This window comes from Zeugodacus cucurbitae, chromosome 5 (assembly GCF_028554725.1).
Source record: "Zeugodacus cucurbitae isolate PBARC_wt_2022May chromosome 5, idZeuCucr1.2, whole genome shotgun sequence".
Lineage (NCBI taxonomy): Eukaryota > Metazoa > Arthropoda > Insecta > Diptera > Tephritidae > Zeugodacus > Zeugodacus cucurbitae.
In genome coordinates this window covers 19,120,961-19,145,020 of record NC_071670.1, presented here as the reverse complement: position 1 = coordinate 19,145,020, position 24,060 = coordinate 19,120,961, and the positions used below count along the sequence as shown (strand labels likewise).

Below are 24,060 nucleotides of genomic sequence, written 5' to 3'. Positions count from 1 at the left end.
CAGCATAACTCATTATTGGTTCATCCAAAATCAATAAACCAAAAATATTTCAATACTAGCTTTTTACCCGCGGCTTCGCCCACAGTGGAGTCAATAAATAAGTATGAGAGATAAAGGGTAAGGGTATAATAATAGAAATGAGTCAATATGATAACTAAATTTGATTGTTTGGCTGAGATCAACAATTTTTAAAAATTACTACAGACTAAAGTTTCAACACTTTAATATATGCTTATTGAAATGCAACAACAAATGTTAAAATATATTTCACCGTAACACAAACCGTAGACAATGTTATAAGTTTTCCTGTCGCGTGCAAATATGTGTAAATTCCTGGCATTAGATACACGCGAACAGGCTACATAAAGCTGACCATGAGAGAAGCATGGGTTTTCTAAATGCACTCCTGCTACCTGTAATGTTTGTCCTTGTGCCTTGTTTATAGTAACAGCAAAGCTAAGCTTGACGGGAAACTGAATCCTTTTAAATTGGAATGGAAGGTCAGTGGGAATAATTGGTATCCGAGGTATTATAACACTATTTCCCTTACCGACACCTGTTAAAATAGTAGCACCAAGTATGTTTTGTCCCAATTTTGTTATCCGAAGCTTTGTTCCATTACATAGCCGAGGAGCATCTAGATTTCGCATTAGCATTACTGCCCAGTGGAACTTGGAAAAAGTACTTCTATATTTCATTAGTTTTGAAAGTACTTATTGGCTATGGAAGATGAAAGTGATTACTTCGTAAATTGATGGTATGCCAATGAAGAAAAGGTTTATAAATTTAATTCAACCTCGCTACTAAGCCGCTTACGATTTCAGCAAATTGTATGCTTGTACAAATTTCTGTTGTTGTATTTGATATGTTGATTTTTTTTTTCAAGAAGTAACGGCATTTTTGGTAAACGTTCTCGTCCATGAAGTTATTTGTCATTTTAAAGAAGAATTTTGTTTGTGGGTGTTGCAAATAAATTAAGCAATATATATAAAGTGCATAGAAATAAAAGTGGAGATATATATACATATATAGTTATCAAGGTAAGTACTAACATCAAATTTTATTAATCATTAAATTTTATTAAATATGTTATATACATGTAAATATCGTACATACTAATAATAATATCAGATGATACGCGGCGATGTTTAAGCAGCTATTTGAAAAAGATGTGGGCTCCTATGGAACGAGAAGTGTGCTCCCGTTGTCCAACTTGGAAGCATTAAAAAAACTGAATGCAGATATAGTGGCAGGTTCCAGTGCAGACTATGTAAGTTGTCTATATAATCCCTTAAGTTTCACTATTTGACTAATAAATATTATACCTATTTTTCTATAGATAAAAATCATTAAAAATATAATAGGCAAAACGGGAATTATTAAATCTATTGAGGGTATTTTCGAAAGGAGTCTTATTGTTCAGTTGAACTACGATGGCATTCATTCCAAATACTCCTTAAAGGAATGAATGAAAGGGGTTAATCGACTGCTTGTTTGGTAAATAATTTTATACATATTTTCTAAAATTTTTTATGATTTCAGAGGCATCAATGAAAGAATGATATTCCCATGGCGAGTTTGTTAAAGACTTGCGACAAGCTTTAAAACTGGCGAAAAATCGTCATTTTAAAACAAACTCCATATTAAAATCTAAAAAATAAAATATTTAAATAAAATTAATGGTGTCCACTGTTTCTGCTATTGGTTGGTTTATAGTAAGTAGTTACTAGTATGTAATAGAAAAAGTAGTTTGAAGGAAAGTACTTCGAAGTATACGAAATACTGGGTTTATAGTAAGTAGTTACCGAATTAATAAAATATTTGTGTGGGGAAAGTACTTCGAAGCACACGAAATATTAGGTTTATAGTAACTACCTACTGAATTAATCAAAATTAGGTGTGGGGAAAGTACTTTCCGTCATATGAATTCGTAAGCGAAGTGGAGGTCCTTCGCTCCAATGACATTGATCAGAAAAACGAAATTAGATAGTATTATTGTAGAAAAGTACCTCTACTTATTTTTTCAGTAGGAAGTATCCAATTCTTTCCTACTTCCAAGTCCCACTGGGTGGTACATTTAATTTCAATTGAAGTTTATGTGACGGTACACCCGATAGTTCAAGTGAATTTAAAAACTCCACAGGATATGAAGTACTTAGTTCCGTATCCATAATGGTATCCATTGACAAATATTCCTTCATTTCTCCCTGAACCTCGTTTAAAATGTCAGTGTTGATCCTATTAACGATTTCATTTCTTGGTGCTAATATTGCTCTACCACTGATCACTACACAAATTTTGTTGTAATTCCGGAAAAACATTAGCAATGAGATCCACATCACTTTCTACTATTCTAATTCTCTTGACAGTGATATGTAGCCTTCAGCGTCAACGTCTAAACAACCATCACCAATTTTCAACAACATTTCTGGGTAAAGTCCTGAATCCACGTCATTATGAAGATGCACCCTCATATTCGTTTTCAGGCGGAGTTTTTCAACTGTCGACCATAAGCTTGACGATTTAATGCACGCTTGAATTTCATCTGCTGGTGTCCCCCTCTGAATCACTGGGAGGGTTTGTCGGAAATCACCAGCCAGAAAAACTACCATGCCTCCCATTATATCTGTACTATCTCGCAAGTCCTGGAGGGTCCGGTTTAAAGCTTCTATAGCCTTCTTGTGAGACATTGTACTTTCATCCCACACTAAAAGCTTTTGCGGCACGGGCCCGCGATGAATTTTTGGATAGACCAGAGGCATTTAAAAAAAAAGCAGAGTAAAAATTAACATCAGCAGGTAAGATCTAAAATAATAAAGTAACAGCTAACCACAAAAATTACGGATAACCTCAAAAGTTGGAATAGTTTTATACTGCATGTAACGACAGAAGAAAGTCACAATAAATATAGAAAAATTATAAACAGCTGAAACTATATTCAATTGAATTAGATATTTTCGTTACCGCCGGTAATACAATGGGACGGTATTACAGTATTCAGGGTCGAAACTTCATGACTGTAAAACTTCATTACTGAAGTAGCTAAATTTGACGATTTTTTGACAAACAATTATTTTATGTTTCGTAAAAAAAAATTTTTTTTTTTAATATATGTACCCTATGTTGCTTCTAGTATCTTCAAGAGTATATGTACAAAGTTTCATGATGATCGGTTCAGTAGTTTTTGCGTGAAAGCGTAACAAACAAACTTACATTCGCATTTATAATATTGGTAGGGATTATATGGACAGATCTAGTTAATGAACGAAGGAAAAAAAGGAAAAAAGAAAGAAGAAAAAAAAAAGAAAAGAAAGAAAGAAAAAGAAATCGAAAAGGTTGTAATTTAAATTATTCTACAATTTACTCACTCTCTGACTCATAATGCACAATATAGCGGAAAATGTAAAATACGCGCTTGTCAATTAAGTTGTTGTGAAACGTCATCATAGTTGAAATTTAGAGTTTTTTGTCATTTGAATAATTTTGCTGGATGCATTATCATTGAATTTAATGATATATGAATATATGGTAAGTGGCGTTTAAGTGTTTTTTTCAACTCCAGAGCCATCAAACGGATGTGATTATATTATTTTATGTGATCAATATATGAACTATTTATCGGTTAAATCTTTGATAAAAATCGTTCATTTAATGAGCTGAATATGTGATACATATTTCACATTATTTTCCAGAATCGATTTTAAAATAAGTTTTGTTTTGGACACTATTATGCTAAAATTTATAGTCTAATATGGAATAAAACTGGTTCCATCATCATAAGTACCATAGTAATGCAATCTAGCGCTTAATTTCCACAACAGCCGCTTCTACGTCACCGGAACTGATCCAAATTTTATTCGGCAAAGATCTGCTTTTTCCGACAATTTTTTTCGCCTCTTTCGATTAATTTTTTAATGTTAAAACAATGCAATAACTTCATTTCAAAAGGTTTTATTGATTAAAATAACTCTTAAAAATGTCGTCGTGCCAAAAATGAGTGAAATAGGGTCACAGCTGTGATAATTGGCGGAGAGTCAGGAAAATTAAATAAAACGTTAATCAAGTTTATGAAATTACCTTAATAAAACGTCCAATCATATAAAATGTCCTCTCTCGACCAACCAAAATCAAACTCTACAAATCGCTCATTATTACAGTCCTGATGTATGGCGCTGAAGCGTGGACGATGACAACATCCGATGAGGCGCCTCCGCAGACGATGGAATGATGAGCTGTACGATTTATACAACATTGACATAGTTCAGCGATTAAAAAGACAGATGAAGTGGAAAGTGACCTGGCCTCACTTGGTGTTTCCAGTTTGCGCCAAAAAGCAAAAAGGAGAAACGAGTGGCACGCTCTGGTGGATTCGGCTATAATCGCTTAAGTCGGTTCCTACGCCAAATATATATGTATACTAGCAGACCCGGCCACACGTTGTTGTGGCTAAGGTATATATTATATTAAGTTAGTCCAATCATGGCTTCGGCGACGATATTGATTACTCGAGGTCGATTTATGTTACGCATCATGATGACAACTCACACTACTTTTAATTGCAAAGTGAGTGGTGATAGTACAGGCAATTTTAAATAGTTTGGGATAATTGACTTCGTCATTCTGGTTTGTAGCTGTGTCAACTCTCCTGAACCGAAATTCTAAATTGTCGCATTAAGATCATCGATATCTTTGTTTTTTTTACCACCAATATAGGTCATTCAATCAGTCATTTATGGTTATCATATTGAGGTGTCATATCAGGAAAACTTCTCTTTCAAGTCAATGAAGTGACAGAAATCTGTTGGAAATGCTATTAATCCATCGAGGTGTCAACTGCAACCCTACCATTTCCAACTGCTTCTACAATCGCAATTTGATTTTGTTGCAAAAACACTCATTTGTTCGTTTTTAATTGGCGATACTTTATGTGTCGCCACAAATTAAATGACTTTAGCGATTAGCCCGTCAGTAACAGTTGATCCAGGAACAATTGCAAGAGTCTGGCGTAAATCACCTGTAAACAGAATCCTGGCTCCACCAAAAACGTTTATCGACAATCAAAATCTTTTAAAGTCCTGTGCAGTACCTCCAGCGACTTCTTGAATATTTTGAAAATCTTCGTTAAAGCGCTATTTTTGGCGATTTTGCCGACTGGTGTTTCGTTCATTTGCAATTTAGGAGTAATTTTAAGGCCGAATGTGCCGTTTGTTTGCATACTAACAGGTGCCTATTCCCGTTAACCATGGAACCTTGGTGAAAATGAGTGAAATTGGTTCTGGAATTACTATATACTATATATGATGATCTTCTATTGGACTTTATGCCGAATATATAGGTCATATTGTGTGTTATCTTAATAAAATTACATCAATAAATTGCGAGTGTAAAATTTTTCGGTTGGACGTGAACTTAGCCTTTCCTTATTTTTTACAAATTGTTTTGGGCTATCGACACAACCTTATACAATTGAACAATAACAAAAATATTTTAACAAAGCAACAATGACAACCTTCAAAATATTCTTTTTTTGTCTTCTCTTCTTATATTTTTCTTGTCAACTCGAATAAAATTCTCTTATTGATATCTTCCTCGCAATTTTTCCATATGTACTCACTTTCTAATCTTTTTCTGGCCTTCCACGAATATTTCAAGACTAAAATTAGCCAGATCGGTTTGAACTTCAACAACCAATAACTTCCCGATTTTAGAAAATTTTTAATTTTCTTCGCGGAAAGTTAAAAAAATTTATTTATTTCAATAACGTACAGCGTGACACGAGAATTTTATATATTAGATATGTATATATATATAATGTTGAGTTCCATTTTGTGCTGAAATCTAAAATAAATTTTAACATTTTACCCTCAGACACACCAGCACTAACCTGCAATTTCCGCATATCATCGTTTGTTTTGACATGGCGTATATCAGCGATAACAGACATTATATTATATAACTTTGATAAATAGAGTTCGCCATGTTTATATAATAAATTAGTAATAAACCGAATAATCAGAACAGGAAATTCGACAAATAAAATCGCTTTCCAAAAAAAATACTCGATTGATGCTATTCATTTGATTAATCTTGCCATCCCTATTTTAGCACTTTTTCCGACGACTGTATTTGGAATCACTCGGAACAGGACTATAATTTATATCAGAGATATCATGAGTACCGTTTGAAAGCAAATTTAAGACAATATGATGCTATAGTTCGTTCAGGAATTCTTAAGATATTCTAGAAGCACAAAATGTCGAAATTTAACAATAAATTTATCGAGTTGAATCTCAATTGATATATTTTGAGCTTCGCTATACAAAACTCCTGGGTGTAAACAAAATAATTTCCATCTCAGCATTTGTTACGCAATTTGAGAGCATGTGCTACATACAAATGTTGTTGGTGAGTTGTCGCGTATGCGCTGAATAGTGCATGCCACCAGTGTCTGAGACGCGTGTTGCAGGTTCAACTTTTAAGCAAGCATAGCCTTAAACGAGTATATATTATGCTGAAAAATATTTGCACATACCCCAGCACGTAACTGTATATGAGCGCACACATTTACGCGCCGAGAGTCACACACCGCACAACATCACAAATAATATAAAGAATAAAGCTGTTTCGCGTTCAGTAGTCAATCGAATGTGTAACGAGAATGTCGCCGTTAGCAAACAGTTCGTACTCTAAGCGCGCGTTTTGCGGCTTTATGCTTGGCTGGACGCTGCTCGTAGCGGCCGTCAGTGCGCAGGGTCAACGTGATCAGTTCATCATACGCGTTGCCGAACTACCCAATGACTTGCCCAACGAATCGGACAGCGCTGCAGGTGTGGGCGGTGGTTTCAATTTTAATTTCGACGATTTTACACCAAATGCCGCTACGGATTTGGGTGGCTTGACAATCGGCGACGTGACGGCGCAGCAACAGCTACAAGCGCCCGATGTGGTGGTGGAGGGTGAGTGCGCTCAAGCGCAGACATAATCGATTGAGTGTTTGAAATGCATTTTAACTGTTTTTCATAGGTCTGAATTTGCTGCAGCGCAACAATTTGGTGGCAGCTGCTGGGAATGCGCAGGCGCCTGGTCCACAACAGCGCATACGCATGAATTTGAATAGCGGTTTGAGGCGGCGGCGTTGAGTCAACGGGGCAAAGAATAGCCAAATTATGCAATTGTAAATCAAATAATCGAATATTATTAATACAACACAATTATTATTACTGGCCTTTGGAATGTTTCAATGCAAACATATACTTATTTTTTATATACTACAACTGAACATAAAGTGCGCTAACCATTTGTTTCATTCAATTGATATTGATTTTTTATACCTGAGTGCTGTTAATTAATTGTATATTATCACAGGTGAATGCCGTTTTGTGCGAATAATTTACTTCAAAGTCTGATTGTTTCAATTGCTGCGCTGATTTAATAGCGCGAAATTCATAATTGTGCGGTTGCGATGACAGCCTTGAGTTTTCTTTATAATAAATCAAAAGTGAGAATACTTTAATTGGCGATTTCTACTTGATAATCGCACATAATTATTGACCGAGGAAACCACATTACATTTGTTTACACTGAAAAAAATAGTTGTAATAATTTTGAAAATATATAAATTGGGTTGCATCGATTAATATGTAAATTATATATCTATGATTATTTAATTGTAATATATTCATATATGTATCAGAAGTAAGGTTAAAGGAAAATATAGTTTTCAACAGCTATCTATATAGTGTTATTAATGCTTTCTCTTTTTACAACTTACAACTAGACAAAAGTCTGAGCGAACGAAAAACATATTTAATTAAGCTTAAGATCGATTTTCGTTGGGTCAAATTTAATGAAAATTTCAATGCCATTTGTTCTCATTACAATGAAGAGAATAAACCAAATGACGACAAGCTGCCATTTTCAACTGTATATGTATTGATATTTCAGATCAATTCGATTGCCAATTTGTAAAATTGGTTTGAAAAGTGTTGTCTAACCGGCAATCATGGTAAAATTACAACCATTCTCATTTGTTTGTCTACGATTGTCATAAAATTCGTTGCAATGAAGACCCCGTAAGTATGTATTATTCGAACATCGTCTTGAGTTACTTTAAAATATAGTCTGATGGTTAATTGGCAATATCCAACAAATGAAGGCTTCTCCTAAATTTATAACAGCTAGCAAAGGTTTGTACTGTTTTAGGAAACTTTATTTTCTGCAGAAATATGCTGTACTGAATTTAGCCTGACCAGCGCCTACCATTGGGATAACAATGTTAACACGATCGATCGAGTGGTAATCAGAAATACAATCGGCTAATATTATATCGTTCATACCGAGTAGATCGTATGAAAAGTCATTGTACGAGAGGGGACACATAGGATTATAAGACTGTTACTGTTATCATTATAAGTATGGATTATAGAATGTAATATATTAAATATATTTTTAAATATAGAAGTTATGTATTCAAGATAGATTGAAAATGCAAAAACCTGTTCATATTCCGATCGAAAAAATATTCGAATATCGGCAAAAAAAAAATGGCATCGGTATTAGCCAAATTAGCCGGTTGGATCCCAAAGAAAAGCTCAGACAACTTTCTAATAATCGAATCGATGTATAAGTTCTCTTCTGCTTAATTAAATAAATTTATTATTTTCACATATAAGTGTGATCGAACAACCCTGATTGGATCGGTAAGTTGTTCTAGGGTGCACTCGAAACTGTTTTCGCCAATTATATTTTGAAAACTCGAAAGTGGTCTATAATTTGGTATAAATTTTGATTTGATTTAAATTATCAAATATTATGAATACTGTTTGAAAGGCTCACTCACAATCTATTCTATAGTGCAATCAATAGTGCTTAAGATAAGCTAATGATCGAAAAATGTTATACACCATTTAAACAAAAAGAAAAGGTTGATTATCCCCATATTTACTTTACTTTTTTGGTAACTTACATATTATAATGAATAATGGCGTTACCAGTAAGGTTAATTTCGAAATTCAATTGCGAATATTCCGATTTTGGAGGCTAACTTCGAAAAACGGAGAACACTTTTTTTTTTACTTATGATTCAATCTCCCAGAAAAATATGATTTGGTCTAATACCCAGAAAAATGTCGATTTTGACGTCAAGAGTTATCCATATAATTATTAATATTATATTAATTGGATTATATTTCCAGTCATCTATTATAAAAAAATGTAGCTCTAAAACGGTAACAAGTTTTTAATATTGGTTAGGTAGGTATATATTAAGATTGACTCCCGCACGGAGAATTGTGCTGTGCTCTCAAGGGTTTACTAATTTTACCGAGAGCGTTGTTCGATAGCAACTATGATACACTCGTATAATTGCATGATATCAGAAATTGCTCTAATTCTGATTCATTTCCTCTAAGTGTCTTTCTGGCACAAGAAATATTTCAGTAGTTTAAATTCCTAATCGCGATCGCTACTTGACAGAAGATACATATTCTTAAAGTATTCTGAAATGAAATGCATATACATATCCAAATCCAATCCAATCTTGGATGTGAGTAGAAAACAAGTGTCGACTAGTTAAACAGTAGATTTAAGAGATCAGTTTAACATCACTTACCATGTGGTAAAATTTTCAATTTCTATAAAAAATACTCTTATTGTTATGAGTTTGCATTGCATTGTTTTCTATATTCTCAGTGTAATTTATCTAAGTCACCGAGCGACCTTTATTGCACACAATTTTAATTCAAGATAAATTCATTGAATTTCCACATTCTTGGATCTTTGTTCTACAACTTCATGCCTACATCTTTTTAATTCATAGCCCGTCCACAAGCATAATTATCAATAACAAATAAAATATTAACAATTAATGTTAATACTAAATGCCTCATTTACATTAAAATAAATCGTGAGAAACTCATAACTTCTTACAAGATTTGTTATAAAAAGATGGTATTCTATGAACAAATCCGTCAGTATTTTATTGAACTGTGGTAAGTTTAACAACAACAAAAATTAGAATTACAAAGGACCGGCGATTAAGGGTAATGTATTGCATGTTTGCAATTATATTCTGAGATCATCGAATATTTCTTACTTTTTCAGTATTAATCCATAAAAATGACAGCACCATTGAGTACTCAATGTGCCGCACAAAGTGTCGGCACTTTCAACTCCAGGGTGAACATGCTACTCCAGGCACTGTTGGCCGCACAGTGCGCCATCTCACCACCGGAGCTGTGGCCAACAGATTATGCAAATAAAACGTTGGAAAATGGTTTAGGCACGTATGATTTTGTGGTGGTAGGAGCGGGCTCTGCGGGTTCAGTAGTTGCCAGTCGATTGAGCGAGAATCTTGCGTGGAAAGTGTTGGTGCTGGAGGCAGGCGATGATCCGCCACAAGAATCTGAGGTGCCGAATCTTTTATTTGCTTTAGAACATACAAATGTTTCGTGGAATTATTTGACTGAGTACAGTGATAAGGCCTGTTTGGGTTTTTTCGAACGGCGTTGTTATTGGCCTCGCGGTAAGATGATTGGCGGCACAGGTGCTATTAATGGCATGCTTTATGTGCGTGGCCATCGCCGTGATTACGATCGTTGGGCAAGAGCCGGCAATGTAGGTTGGGGTTGGAACGATGTGTTGCCGTATTTTGAACGTTCCGTACGTCGTGTGGGCAATGAAACGCATCCACAGGGTTATGTAACAATCAATAATTTTCCAGTCACCGATCCGGATTTGGAAGAAATGATCTATGCTGGTACCGCAGAGTTGGGCATACCACGCGTGGACCAATTCACTGAAGGCAGTGAGACCGGCTACTCCAACATACCGGGCACTACTCGGAGTGGTCGTCGCACAACCACTGGCAAAGGACATCTCGCCCAAGTTGCAGACAGACCAAACTTGCAAGTGGTTAAAAATGCACACGTAACCAAACTAAATTTCGATAAGAACGGCAAAAATGTACGTTCAGTGAGCTTTATACTGCGTGATAAATACGAAATGAAGGTCAACGTTGGCAAGGAGTTGGTGTTGTCAGCGGGCGCTATAGAATCTCCAAAGTTGCTGATGTTGTCTGGTGTCGGACCGGCAAAGCACTTGGCCCAATTGAAGATACCGCTAATACACGATTTGCCTGTCGGTGATAATCTGCAAGATCATATGCACATTTTGACGTTCATAAAGATAGGAGAGAACACAGCAAGGGTATGGACAAAGCGAGACACTTTAAACAGCACTTTCAATTACCTCATTCACCGGGCTGGTTCATTGACCGCTCAAGGCACCGCTTCGCTAACCGGTTTCATAAATACGCTGAAAGATGGTCCCTATCCAGATGTTTCCTTCCACCACTTCTCGTTTAGACGTGGTAATTTTGGTGAACTAAAACTCTTTCTAAATGGCCCCGATTTCAATGATGCTTTCAAGGCATTATTGCTCAAGGCATTAGAAACTGCTGATCTATTGATCATGCTCAATATACTCTCGCATCCAAAGTCGATTGGTCATATACGTCTGCGTAGCACCGATTATAAGGCTCCACCTAAACTGACACCAAATTATTTACGCGAACCGGAAGATGTGACCACATTATTGCGTGCTTTGCGTTACCAGGAGCAACTGCTGAAGACTAAAGCCTATAGGGCAATGAATGCCACTTTAATGTTGCCACCACTGGATGAGTGTGATGTCCACAAACCGCAAAGTGATGATTACTGGCGTTGCTATATGAAGTACTTCTCCACGACCACTTATCACCCATCGGGTACGATAAAAATGGCACCGGAAACGGACGAGACGAGTTGTGTAAATCCACGTTTGCTTTTAGACGGTTGTGGTAATGTTCGCGTAGCCGATGCTAGCATCATACCAAGGATTCCCAGCGCCAACATAAATGCCCCTACGATTATGATTGCTGAGAGAGCAGTTGATTTTATTAGAGAGGATTGGTCGGAAGACAATTCATCAGAGGATTTTAAGGAGGATTTATCAGAGGACTCAACGGAGGATTCATCAGAGGAGGATACGTGGCACTATTAAAACTCAGTCAGGAGACATTGTTTACAAATAATCAAATAAAATTTACTACTTACAATTCACGTAGATACTGTATGTTAGATGACTGTTGCATTAAGAAATAAATTTTTAAACTTGTTCAAAGCCAGTTATGACTTCATTTAGGAACAGACCTATAACGTTAGTAAATACAATTTTCTTTTGAATATTGCAAGAGGCATGTTAAGATTGATATATTAACACTTTTCCCCAACAATATTTTTTAATATTTTATTCATAATTCATTGTTATTTGGAAACTGTTTCAATATGGACTGGCGACTGCTTATGCTGAGTACACCGAAAAAAGCTCCGTTCCAATATGGTTATTTTAAATACAAACACTATTGATGTCGATTAAAGTCAAGGCCTTATCGTACACATTTTCTCCATTTTAATTCCTAATCAAATAAAATTACGCCAGCTAAGTTATTTAATAATAGACAATGAATTGTTGAATCATGTCTAGATTTTAACCCAGAATTTCCCACGAATAAACCCATGTCCAATTCTACTATATAAATATTTGCACGTTAAAAAAAACTGTTTTTTTTGTTTTGAAAACATTTTAAACAAGTAAGGAAAAGCTAAGTTCGGGTGCAACCGAACATTTTATACTCTTGCAATTTATTGATATAATTTTATTAAGAAAACTCAATTTGACTCATATATTCGGCATAAAGTCCACTTAAATTTGCTAAGTTATCTCACATATTAACCGATATATGCGGAAGCCCACCGTATTTTTGAAAAACCTATAATTAGGTATATCGGAGCTAGGGGAAGTTATTATCCGGTTTTAATAATTTTGGAACAGACACACTTTTAGAATAAAATAATTTCCTCTGAATTAAATATATGAGAGATTTACCGATATTTTCGGTGAAAAAGTACCCTTAGGCACTGAGTTCTTCATGTTCGATATCCGGGGCCTTGAAAAGTTATACTCCGATTTCGGCAATTTTTCCATAAGTGAAGCCACGGATGATATACAGTTTTTGAGTAAAGTTTTATTCCGCTATCTTCATCGGTTCTTATGTATATATTATTATGTGAAGGAATCAGATGGACTTCAAAATTGAGTTACATGGAAAGTAGTCGTGGTTGTGAACCGATTACGTCCATTTTCCATCCGTGTGTCAAGAGCGTATTATGTACAGAATTTCATTGAAATCGGTTGTGTACTTTCTGAGATATGGTTTTTGACCCAGAAGTGGGCGACGCCACGCCCATTTTCCATTTTGTAAAAAAATCTGAGAGTAGCTCTACTCTGTCATTTCTCCTCCAATTTAGTGATTCTGATGTTTTCCTTTAGTAAGTTAACGCACTTTTAGTAGTTTCCAACCTAACATTTGTATGGGAGGTGGGTGTGGTTATTATCCGATTATATCAATTTTTATGGTGTGTGATGGGGTACTTAAGGAAAACGACTGTAGGAAGTTTGGTTTATATAGCTTTATTGGTTTGCAAGATATTCAGTGGGCCACGCCCACGCCCACTTTCCAAAAAAGATTACGTCCAGCTACATGTGACCCTTCCTAGTGCGATTCTTTATTCCAAATTGTACCATTATAGCTTTATTTATGGCTTAGTTATGACACTAAATAGGTTTTCGGTTTTCACCATTTTGTGGGCGTGGCAGTGGTTCGATTTCGCCCATTACCATTTCCCATACCAACCTTTTCAGGGTTCCTAGGAATATTTGTACCTATTTTCGTCAAGATATCTTAATTTTTACTCAAGTTATCCGTTGTACGGACAGATTAAGTAAGGAAAGAGGAATCGAATCCCTAATCCTCTGGTTTATTAAATTTGTAACCAAACCTAACCTAACCAAACTAAACTATGAATTGGAGAGGAAACAAGTCATTTTCAATATGTCAATCAGATTTAAATGTACTTTAAGGCGGATGGTATTGTCACTGGGGAAGCTAATGTATTTGGGGATTCGAACATTTTGGCGAAAATTCGACTCATTGGCGAATGACACATTCGCCTAACTTTTTTATTGCCATACCAAAATAATTGGCAAATGTCACACGAATTCTTTCAAAATTGACATTTTTGACGTATTTAAACTGAATATTGTTTTTGTTTACAAAATTTGTTTTGAATTTTATTGTTAGTGCGACATTGCCCGTACAAAAATCGGACTACATTTTTCCAAGACCCTAGATACCAAACATGAGGGCCTCAGTGCTTATGACCAATATTTTACCAAAAATATAGGTAAATCTCCAGATATTCACAGATTTGAAATTCAGAGGAGATATTTTCCTTATAATAATGTGTCTCTGTGCTGAAAGTGGGCAAAATCGGGTCAGTACTACCTCTAGCCTCCATATACCTAATATACGGATTTTCAAACTTACTGTAAACTTTACATACATACATATAGTAGTTTGTGAGATATCAAAGCAAAATTAAATGAACTTAAATGAATCTTGGACATGATTTAGCTTGGTGGCGAAAATGGCTGAGAACGCCCCAGGAATTATCCCAGCGTCCACCAAACTTAGGTCTTCCTTACTTGTTTTTGAATTGAATTAAACTGGCGAATCAAAGAAACGTTCGCCAGATTTTGACAGTTAAAGCGAAACGAATTTCCCAAATTCGCCAATGACAATACCAAATATTAATTTTCGCCGGTTACTTCGTCTTTTCATGACGAATTCACTATGCATGTGTTCGCTACTAGCAATTCGAGTCAGATTATACTTTTGGATTATATTTGCAGTCACTTTGGATTAAATATTGCAATAATTTTTATTGCACTGTGCTTTTATCTATGAAAAGTTTGTCCAAGTATGAAGCATATATAAAAAAAATAAAGAAAATATTAAAGTAATTCTACAAAATTTTGTAAATCTGAAGAAGGTATGTTTTTTTTCAGTGAGGTGAAAATTCCAAAAAAAATTATCATCTTCTCAGATCGAATTAACAGTACCTCTTATAATTAACATAAACTCTAAAAATAATAAAAAATTTACCTGCTGCTTCCGAAACAATGTTTTTCTCTCATTTGTAGCACTTAAGTTTATTTATTGCTAATAATTACACCAAGAATTACAATATAACAAGAGAAGAGAGATGAACGCAATTGGAGATAAGCGATTTTAATGAGCACGTGCTGTTTCTGCCAACTCCAACTCAATAAGCGTTGTCGCAGTGTAATTTTTTGCAAAGAAATCTTAAAAAGAAAATTAATTACTTTAAGTAAACAGGCATTGACACAAATTGCCTTACAACAATGACTTGTAGAAGACTAATAAAAGCCTTGCATGCGTCTGTTATATAAAGCAACAGCTTGGCGATGCGCGCCGCCAGTAACCCAGTCAAACTACCGTTGGATGAAACGAAAATCCCTAAAACTGCTTGGGTAATAGTAAAGAAAAAATATTCTCGGATTAATATTTGACACGCTTTGACTCGCTTAATCCGAATCACTCGAGGCCAGTAGAGTACATCGCCAGCTGAAAGTGTGATATATAACTTAAACAGGTTTCTAAAGTGCGCTATATAGTATATATTTTGACTTGTGACATTGCAAAAATAACGTTTTAGTGCAATGACGCTGCCTCTTCTAGAAGCACAATGTGCCGCACAGAGCATTGGACCCTTCAACTCCATGGTCAGCGCGCTATTGCAGGCGCTGCTCGCTGCACAATGTGCCATCTCGCCACCGGAGTTGTGGCCACCAGATTATGCAAATGCTTTGCTGGGACGCGCTGCGCCAGATAAGTATGATTTTGTGGTGGTTGGCGCTGGTTCGGCGGGTTCCGTGATAGCCAGTCGGCTGAGCGAGAATCCGAATTGGAAAGTGTTGGTGCTAGAGGCGGGCGGTGATCCGCCACAAGAATCTGAGGTGCGTATGTCCGTTAATTAGCATATCACAGCTCTCTTATCATTCACATTTTTGCAGGTGCCGGGAGTTTTATTCTCTTTGGAGCATACAAATGTTACGTGGAATTATTTGACTGAGCATAGCGATAAGGCCTGTCAGGGTTTTGTTGAACGACGTTGCTATTGGCCGCGCGGTAAGATGATTGGCGGTTCTGGTGGTGTTAATGGCATGCTTTACGTGCGTGGTCATCGCGGTGATTACGACAACTGGGCGCGCGCTGGTAATGAAGGTTGGAGTTGGAGCGATGTGTTGCCGTATTTTGAGCGCTCCGTGCATCCAGTTGGTAATGAAACTCAACCGCAGGGCTATGTAACACTTAGTGCGTTTCCAGTGAATGATCCGGATATAGAACAAATGATCTATGCAGGCACCGCAGAGTTGGGCATACCACGTGTGCATCTATTCACCGAAGGCAGTGAGATCGGCTATTCCAATTTACCGGGTACAATAAGGAATGGACGTCGCATGAGCCCCAGCAAGGGACATCTGGCGAATGTTGCTAAGCGACCCAACTTGCAAGTGATTAAGAATGCACAAGTGACTAAACTGAATTTCGATGAAAGTGGCAAGAATGTACGTTCAGTGAGCTTCATTCTGCGAAATGAAAGAAAAATGCGTGTGAGTGTTGGCAGAGAGCTGGTGCTGTCGGCGGGTGCAATTGAGTCGCCAAAGTTACTCATGTTGTCTGGGGTTGGATCGGCAGCGCATTTAAAGAAAATGCAAATACCAACGTTACATGACTTGCCTGTCGGTGACAATCTGAATGATCACGTGCAGTTTGTGACTTTTTTAAAACTAAACGAAGGTGTGGCATATAAACTTACGCCACAAGATGGCTTCGATAATACTTACAACTACCTCATGCATCGTAGGGGACCTCTAATATCACACGGGGTCGCTTCGTTAACGGGTTTCATCAATACGCTTAAGAATAGTCCCTATCCGGATGTGGAATTTCATCATTTCATTTTGCGTCGCGGCGATTTCGCTGGTCTACAAATATTTCTACGCGGTCTGAACATTAACGATTACTTTAGGGCACAAATACGCAGCGTGCTTGAGAATGCCGACATTCTGGGCATGTTTAATATACTCGCTACACCGAAATCCACAGGACATATACGCCTGCGCAGCGCCGATTACCGCGATCCACCCATATTAACACACAACTACTTCAGTGAACCAGAAGATATGGCAACCCTGATGCGCGCCATACGCTTCCAAGAGCAGCTACTGCAGACCGCAGCCTACAGAGCCATGAATGCCAGTCTAATACATCCTATAATCGAGGAGTGCGCTGATTTTGAAACGCAGAGCGATGACTATTGGCGTTGTTACATCAAATATTTCTCTTGCACCACCTACCATCAGTCGGGCACGGTGAAAATGGCGCCCGAAACCGATGAAACCAGTTGTGTGAATCCACGCCTACGTTTACGCGGTATGGATAATGTGCGTGTGGTCGACGCGAGCATAATGCCCCGGGTGCCCAGCGCAAATACAAATGCGGCTACTGTTATGATTGCCGAAAAGGCAGCCGATCTCATACGAGAGGATTGGCAAGACGAATGTGAATGCATGCACTGAGACTCAATTTAACGAAGAAATAAAAAAACGAGGCTCAATGCCATTACAAATTAGTTGAGTTTAAAATCATTTTTAAGAAGAAGAAGTATCGATATCGGGTCTTACAAATAAATGACGTAATGAAAGTTCCATATGTACATATGTTGTGAATTGAATATAAATTTACTATAAAGCAAGTTTCTTGAAGAATTAGGAATTAGAATTAGTATTCGCAATCAAAATATTCGTAATGCATCGAGTAAACCGATGAGCCACTAAGATGCCAGACTTGATAGTGAGTTGTCTTGAACGATGTTACGAACACACTAGTAATAATATAAAAGATAAGAACTCGTCGTCATAAAAATTTAAAGAAAGTTTACCAAATCTAAAATTAAAAATAGACTTTACGGGGGGCATTTGAGGACGTTTATGACGATAACGTGAAGTATTAATTTTTATAATGATAAGCTAATACGCGCATACGTGTTTATGAATTCTACAGTTACTTGGCCAAGTTTCTATTAAGTTTTAAGTATAAAGACTATACAAGACTACTTAAACACAGTATTCTACAGAAGGGTTATTATTATTATTAGAAAGTAGATCTCGAACCAATGCTCGACTGCAGTATGATTACGCTCTAATACACTCGCCTGGGTGGTGAGAAAAAATACACTTTCTTTTTGAAGAATCAGGTACACAACTGTTAATCGTATAATCGATAGTACAGTTATAATGGAGTACAGCCTACAACAGACGTTTCAGTTACACAAGGCAAAGGCAAGGAAGGTATTTCAGTGAACTGCTGCATTTCGCTGATCCACACTATTCTAGGCTTGTACAAAATTGTATTTTTATTACTACAACAGACATTTCAGTTACATAAGAAACAGGGGCCGAAAAGGTAGGTGCAGCTGAGAACTGTCATTTTTCGCTGATCCACACTATTCTAGAAGATACGTGTCATTCCCGCATACATTTTAGGGTTATGACGTCTCAATTTTTGGGAGAGCAATGCGCTGCACAAAGCGTGGGCACTTTTAACACAATGGTGAACACACTACTTCAAACGCTACTAGCGGCGCAATGTGCCATCTCACCCCCGGAGCTTTGGCCACCAGACCATGCAGATGAAGCACTCAAAAATGGCTTGGACACGTATGATTTCGTAGTTGTAGGCGCGGGATCAGCGGGTTCAGTGTTGGCTAGTCGTCTGAGTGAGAATCCAAATTGGAAAGTGTTGGTGTTGGAAGCAGGCGGTGATCCGCCACAAGAGTCCGAAGTATGAAGACGCAGTATACTTCCGTTGTGCGATTTAAAACTTTTGCAAACTTTTACAGATACCAACACTCATATTTTCTATGGAGCACACAGGTGTCACCTGGAATTACCTCACGGAATATAGTGAAACATCCTGCTGGGCTTTTGTCGATCGTCGTTGTTATTGGCCACGTGGTAAAATGATAGGCGGCTCTGGTGCCGTTAATGCCATGTTTTATGTGCGTGGCAATCGCAGAGATTTCGATGGTTGGGCGAAGGCTGGTAACACGGGTTGGGGTTGGGATGATGTGCTGCCCTATTTCGAACGGTCAGTGCAATCCGTGGGTAATGATACGTATCCACAGGGTTATCTTTCACTCAATAGGTTTGCAGCCGACGATCCAGATATTGAGGAAATGATGTATAAAGGAACCGCAGAGTTGGGTATACCACGTGTGTTTGAATTCACTGAAGGTAGTTATATAGGCTATTCCAATCTACCGCTTACGCTGAGCAATGGACGCCGCATGAGCTCAGGCAAGAGCTTTCTTGCGAAGCTTGCACAACGTCCGAATTTGCATGTGATCAAAAACGCACTTGCTACAAAGTTGAATTTTGATGCGGACGGAAAAAGGGTAAGCGCGGTAAGTTTCAAGCTGCGAGATAAATATGAAATGACAGCTAAAGTAAAGAGGGAGTTGGTTTTGACGGCTGGTTCAATTGAATCACCAAAATTGTTGTTGTTGTCTGGTGTAGGTCCAGCGCAGCACTTAAAAGACTTACAAGTGCCACTTATACAAGATTTACCAGTTGGTGAGAATCTAATCGACCATGTGCAAGTGCTACTTTTCATCAAATTAAATGAACATGTATCGCCAAAATCCACGTCATTAGATGACTTAGACAGCACTTACAATTATCTCATTCACCGTGCGGGTCCGCTGGCGACCCGTGGTACAGCTTCAATAACGGGTTTCATCAACACACTCAATGATGGCCCATACCCAGATATTGAATACCAACATTTTAATTTGAGACGTGGCGCCTTTGGTGGGCTACAAATCTTTGTTGACAGTTTTAATTTTCAAGAAGACTTCAAAGCTCAACTTCGCAATGTCCTGGAAACTGCTGATCTTTTGTTGGTGGGTCCAACGCTTTCAAATCCTAAGTCAACAGGTCGTTTACAATTGAATGGTACGAACTACAAGTATCCACCTATGCTGAAACACAACTACTTTAGTGATCCTGAAGATATGGCAACTTTGCTACGCGCCATACGCTTTCAGGAGCAACTCGTGAACACCGCGGCCTATAGAGCACTGAATGCCAGCCTTGTGCTACCCACAATCGACGAGTGTGACGCTTTCGAATCGCAGAGCGACGATTATTGGCGTTGTTACATTAAATATTTCTCTTGCACAATCTATCATCAATCGGGCACTGTGAAAATGGCGCCCGAAACCGATGCGACTAGCTGTGTGAATCCACGATTGCGATTACGCGGTGTTGAAAATGTGCGCGTTGCCGATGCTAGCATAATGCCGAAAATCCCTGCTGCCAATATAAATGCAGCCACTATTATGATCGCTGAAAAAGCAGCCGATTTTATACGACAGGATTGGCAGGAAGTATACTGATGGCTGGTGCAAATTTGCTATTGTAAACTATAACCTTTCGAATATCGTTTCCATAAAATGCAATTGTTTATGATTTATGCTATTGTCATTATTTTAATACTGACTAACTGCCTTTAAACGGGAGGTTCTATCTCAAATAATATTTACAACTTTGCGATGAAGGTGATGACATTAATTATTTTCTTGAAGTTCTTGATAGGAACTTGTGAATAATTCGCCGTTAGCTCTTTTCGTGTTTGTGAAGTGTTTCAGCGGTGATGTGATCTTCAAAGCTTTGGGTATTATTATTATGTATTATGTTATTTCCATTCATATTCCTGGCAGCATTCTCCACTGCCATCCTGCTTCTCAAAACACTCTTGGCCGATATTCGAAACGGAGTTATTGCCTTGATTACTGCTTGGATGTCTAGATAGACGTTAACTTTAGAGTATCGAGTTGGTGCGTTACAGGCTAGCTCCGCGACTTTCCCAATATAAAATATACTGCAGTAGTCCGCCAGTTTGAAAGGTTGTTTATAGATAAATTATAGCATTATAGCGACTTCAATATTTAAGTCGATAATCTATCCCTGCAGCACGTATTTAATTTTGGTTCTGTTCTCCTTAGATTTTGTCAAATACAATGACAATGGGAATGTATTAGAACCGAAATCAAATCTTATTTATGTGAGTTGTAGTCTGATCTTTTCGGTCTTAAATGCAATTGACTTTTTCCATGTATGGTCAACAAATTAATCGTCGAAAAATAATTTTACTAGTCTTTATTTCTATTTAATTTATGTGACTTTGAGTAGTTTGAGGAAGCAAAACTGCCGTCATAGATTTGCTTGAAGCCCAATATCTTTTTAAATTAAATTACCAAAGATGGGAAACTACAACTACTGGATTACATTATGTTATCAAAATGATCGAGATATTTATTTTTGCCATTATTCTTTCAATAGTAATGTATGACATGTAGGAATTGTGTTTATTTCAAATTCGTTTTTGTTTAGATATACCCGTTTTCAGTTCTTTACTCTCGTAGAGAATAATTAAGCATACAATTCTTTTATTTGATTGTCAGACCTTAGTAAAAAGTGCTTTCACAGTTTATAGTTTTAACACGAAATATGAAGTAACGAACTACTAAAACAACAAGCACGAAGAAAATACGGCTATTAAAAGAGATAAGCAAAGCCGGTCTCATTCTCTTGCTACTTGTTTACACATAAGAAATTAATATATTATCGTTTTTGCTTGAAGAATATTTACCATTTTTAAAAACCTCTCTGACATAAACTTGAAATCGAATTATCGATAACATGTCGATATTTATAGAATAAAATATCGTTATTTACTGTTCTACTTTGCACTTGTTATGGACTGACAAAATATCAAGTTGATATCGATAAAAAAGATATAAGCTTGAAACATGGGAAAATAGTGTGGAATATAGCTCAATCAAATTAAAAATTCCCAGTATTACAGCCGAACTTCGTCTATTTAATATTATTATATATTGCAAAGCAACCTGCATACTATCAGCATATATTTAATCGATATATAACACACATTTTTATTCTCTCCACACATCCTTAGTTCAGTTCTTTTTTTATTGAATGCACAATTAACGAATATTACTGCGCACTAACACTAAAGTTTAAACAATTTTTTTTGTTTGAATCTCATGAATATTAATGCGAAAGTTTTATGTGAGAGAGTCGTAAAATGCAATTGATAAGGAGAGTCATAGTTCAGCATGATTGCATAACTACGTCATTCACATACAAACAAACAGCTCAGCGAGAGGTGAAAGCTGGCACATCAGTAATACAATATATAATTGAAAATAATCATATTTAATGCCTAATTAAATTTTTATTATAATGACTATTTGTTTTTTACTAATCAAAAGTAAATTCATTTAAAGTAAACAAACATTGTTTTTCGAAAATGTCTAACGGAATTTTTGTATGTTTACAGTTAGAGTATTTCATAGAGTTAAATAACTAACAAATGATGTACAAACTTAATACCTAGTGTTGGCGTAGTTGCAAATTGGCGAGTATAGTTTTGATTAAGTAACTGTATATAAAATAGAGATTGAAGGAAAAGTTTAGAATGCATTTTAGAATTAATTTTTAACAAATTAAAATAAATAAAAATAAAAATTGTATTCGATTTTTTTTTTACTGGAAGAAAAACTTGTTTAAGAACCGAAAATATATTCCATATCGATTATTCGAAAATTAGATACTTTTTCGGCTATCTGCTTAGTAACATACTCTTACATTTGCCCTAGCTTCTAAGAAAAATAGATAATTAAGAACTTCCGTGATCTTTGTAAAGTATTATTTTAAGTGGCAATATACTCAGATGTAATTGAGGGAAATTAAAATTTGCAATAATAAATTCTACAACATATCGAAGTACATATGTATGTTAAAATGTAATGCAATATTTTGTGTGAAGCTCGTGCGACCGCTTCCGTTCTAAAACGCTACACGCCCACAAAGTAAATAGTTTGTCTGCGAAACAATTTCCGATCAATATGTTGAGTAACTGTAGAGCAAATGGAAAAATACAAATCTACTAAGTATGCAAACCGCTAAACAGGTATACAAGTGATAAGAAATCGCTCATATAATAATAGAACATATTATTAAGACGCATACATATATATGTAGTAATACCCACTATGTTGATAAAGTGTTCGCAAATTGCATTTGTACATATGTAAACATATACAGTGGAACTTCCATAACACGAACTTCTACTCGACCTCGAAGATCTCCATAACTCGAACTTTTGCATGGGCAATAGCGTTTAGAAATCAAATTTCATACAAATTTCCTTCCATAACTTAAACTTCTTTAACTCGAAGGTCTCCATAACTCATAGAAATTTCCTTCCATATATTGAACTTTTCAACCAGGGTATAATACAAAAAATAAAATTTTACTATCGACGCAGAATTTTAAAAGAGTCCCTATATTAGTATGGAGGTGAACAAAAATATGATATTACACTTATGGATTTCATAAATCATGTAACACAGAAATGGGTTACAGACGTCAAGAGCCATACAATAGCAGAGTGCAACCAACAAAATACATGTTTTAACGTATGTACATAAAATTGTATGCGTAGTAAATAAATAAAACTGTGTATAAATCTATATTTTAAAGTTAAAAAAAAATTGCATTTTTTGTGGAAAATTCTATAACTCGAAGTTTTTTTGTGGATTATAGTGATTCGAGTTAGAGAAGATCAACTGTATATAAATGTATATGAATATTAGATTACAATATCTCATAAAAACCGGTAAATGCTATTATTTTTCCTCACATTCGCTCTCTCTATCGCTGTATGTTTATAATTATATCGATCTTATTGAGATGATATCGCTTATGATCGCTTAATATGAATTAATATTGTGTGCTAATTTACATTCACACGTATAGGCGTACATATGTTCTCGTAAATGTGCCATGTCATGCATGACATATAGGAAATTCTTCAACTGAAAATACATTTTTAAATTTGGATTTTTTTTTTAATTCAGATAAAATAAAATTAACAAATATTTATGATCCGAATGGGCCATAAGCTTGACGTTGGTTGTTTGGTTATGAAAATCTCATTTTACTTTG

The 24,060-nt window shown here is 36.3% G+C and overlaps 4 protein-coding genes across 8 annotated transcripts in view; 3 read left to right on the top strand and 1 right to left on the bottom strand.

The window, feature by feature from the left end:
- The window catches only part of Flo-2 (flotillin-2), a 248,883-nt gene that overhangs the window by 57,298 nt on the left and 167,525 nt on the right, over positions 1–24,060 (bottom strand). The gene's annotated exons all lie outside the window — the stretch shown is intronic.
- Positions 6,618–7,294, top strand: LOC105215165 (uncharacterized). Its single transcript, XM_011188948.3, has 2 exons — positions 6,618–6,956; positions 7,024–7,294. Exons 1-2 carry the CDS (start codon positions 6,659–6,661, stop codon positions 7,137–7,139), a joined length of 414 nt encoding a protein of 137 aa, XP_011187250.2. The 5' UTR covers positions 6,618–6,658; the 3' UTR covers positions 7,140–7,294.
- Gld_11 (glucose dehydrogenase [FAD, quinone]) lies at positions 15,357–17,675 on the top strand. 3 transcript variants are annotated; one of them, XM_011188949.2, is made up of 3 exons: positions 15,357–15,554; positions 15,618–15,918; positions 15,976–17,675. In XM_011188949.2, exons 2-3 carry the CDS (start codon positions 15,622–15,624, stop codon positions 17,542–17,544), a joined length of 1,866 nt encoding a protein of 621 aa, XP_011187251.2. In that variant the 5' UTR covers positions 15,357–15,554; positions 15,618–15,621; the 3' UTR covers positions 17,545–17,675. The 3 variants fall into 3 exon arrangements, with proteins under 3 accessions (XP_011187251.2, XP_011187252.2, XP_054086578.1); XM_011188950.2 differs by having other exon boundaries at positions 15,357–15,563; XM_054230603.1 differs by having other exon boundaries at positions 15,357–15,918.
- Positions 18,239–20,498, top strand: LOC105215168 (glucose dehydrogenase [FAD, quinone]). Of its 2 annotated transcripts, none has more exons than XM_029042219.2 (3): positions 18,239–18,430; positions 18,511–18,808; positions 18,867–20,498. In XM_029042219.2, the coding sequence occupies exons 2-3, from the start codon at positions 18,515–18,517 to the stop codon at positions 20,421–20,423; spliced, it is 1,851 nt and encodes a 616-aa protein (XP_028898052.1). In that variant the 5' UTR covers positions 18,239–18,430; positions 18,511–18,514; the 3' UTR covers positions 20,424–20,498. The 2 variants fall into 2 exon arrangements, with proteins under 2 accessions (XP_028898052.1, XP_011187253.1); XM_011188951.3 differs by having other exon boundaries at positions 18,483–18,808.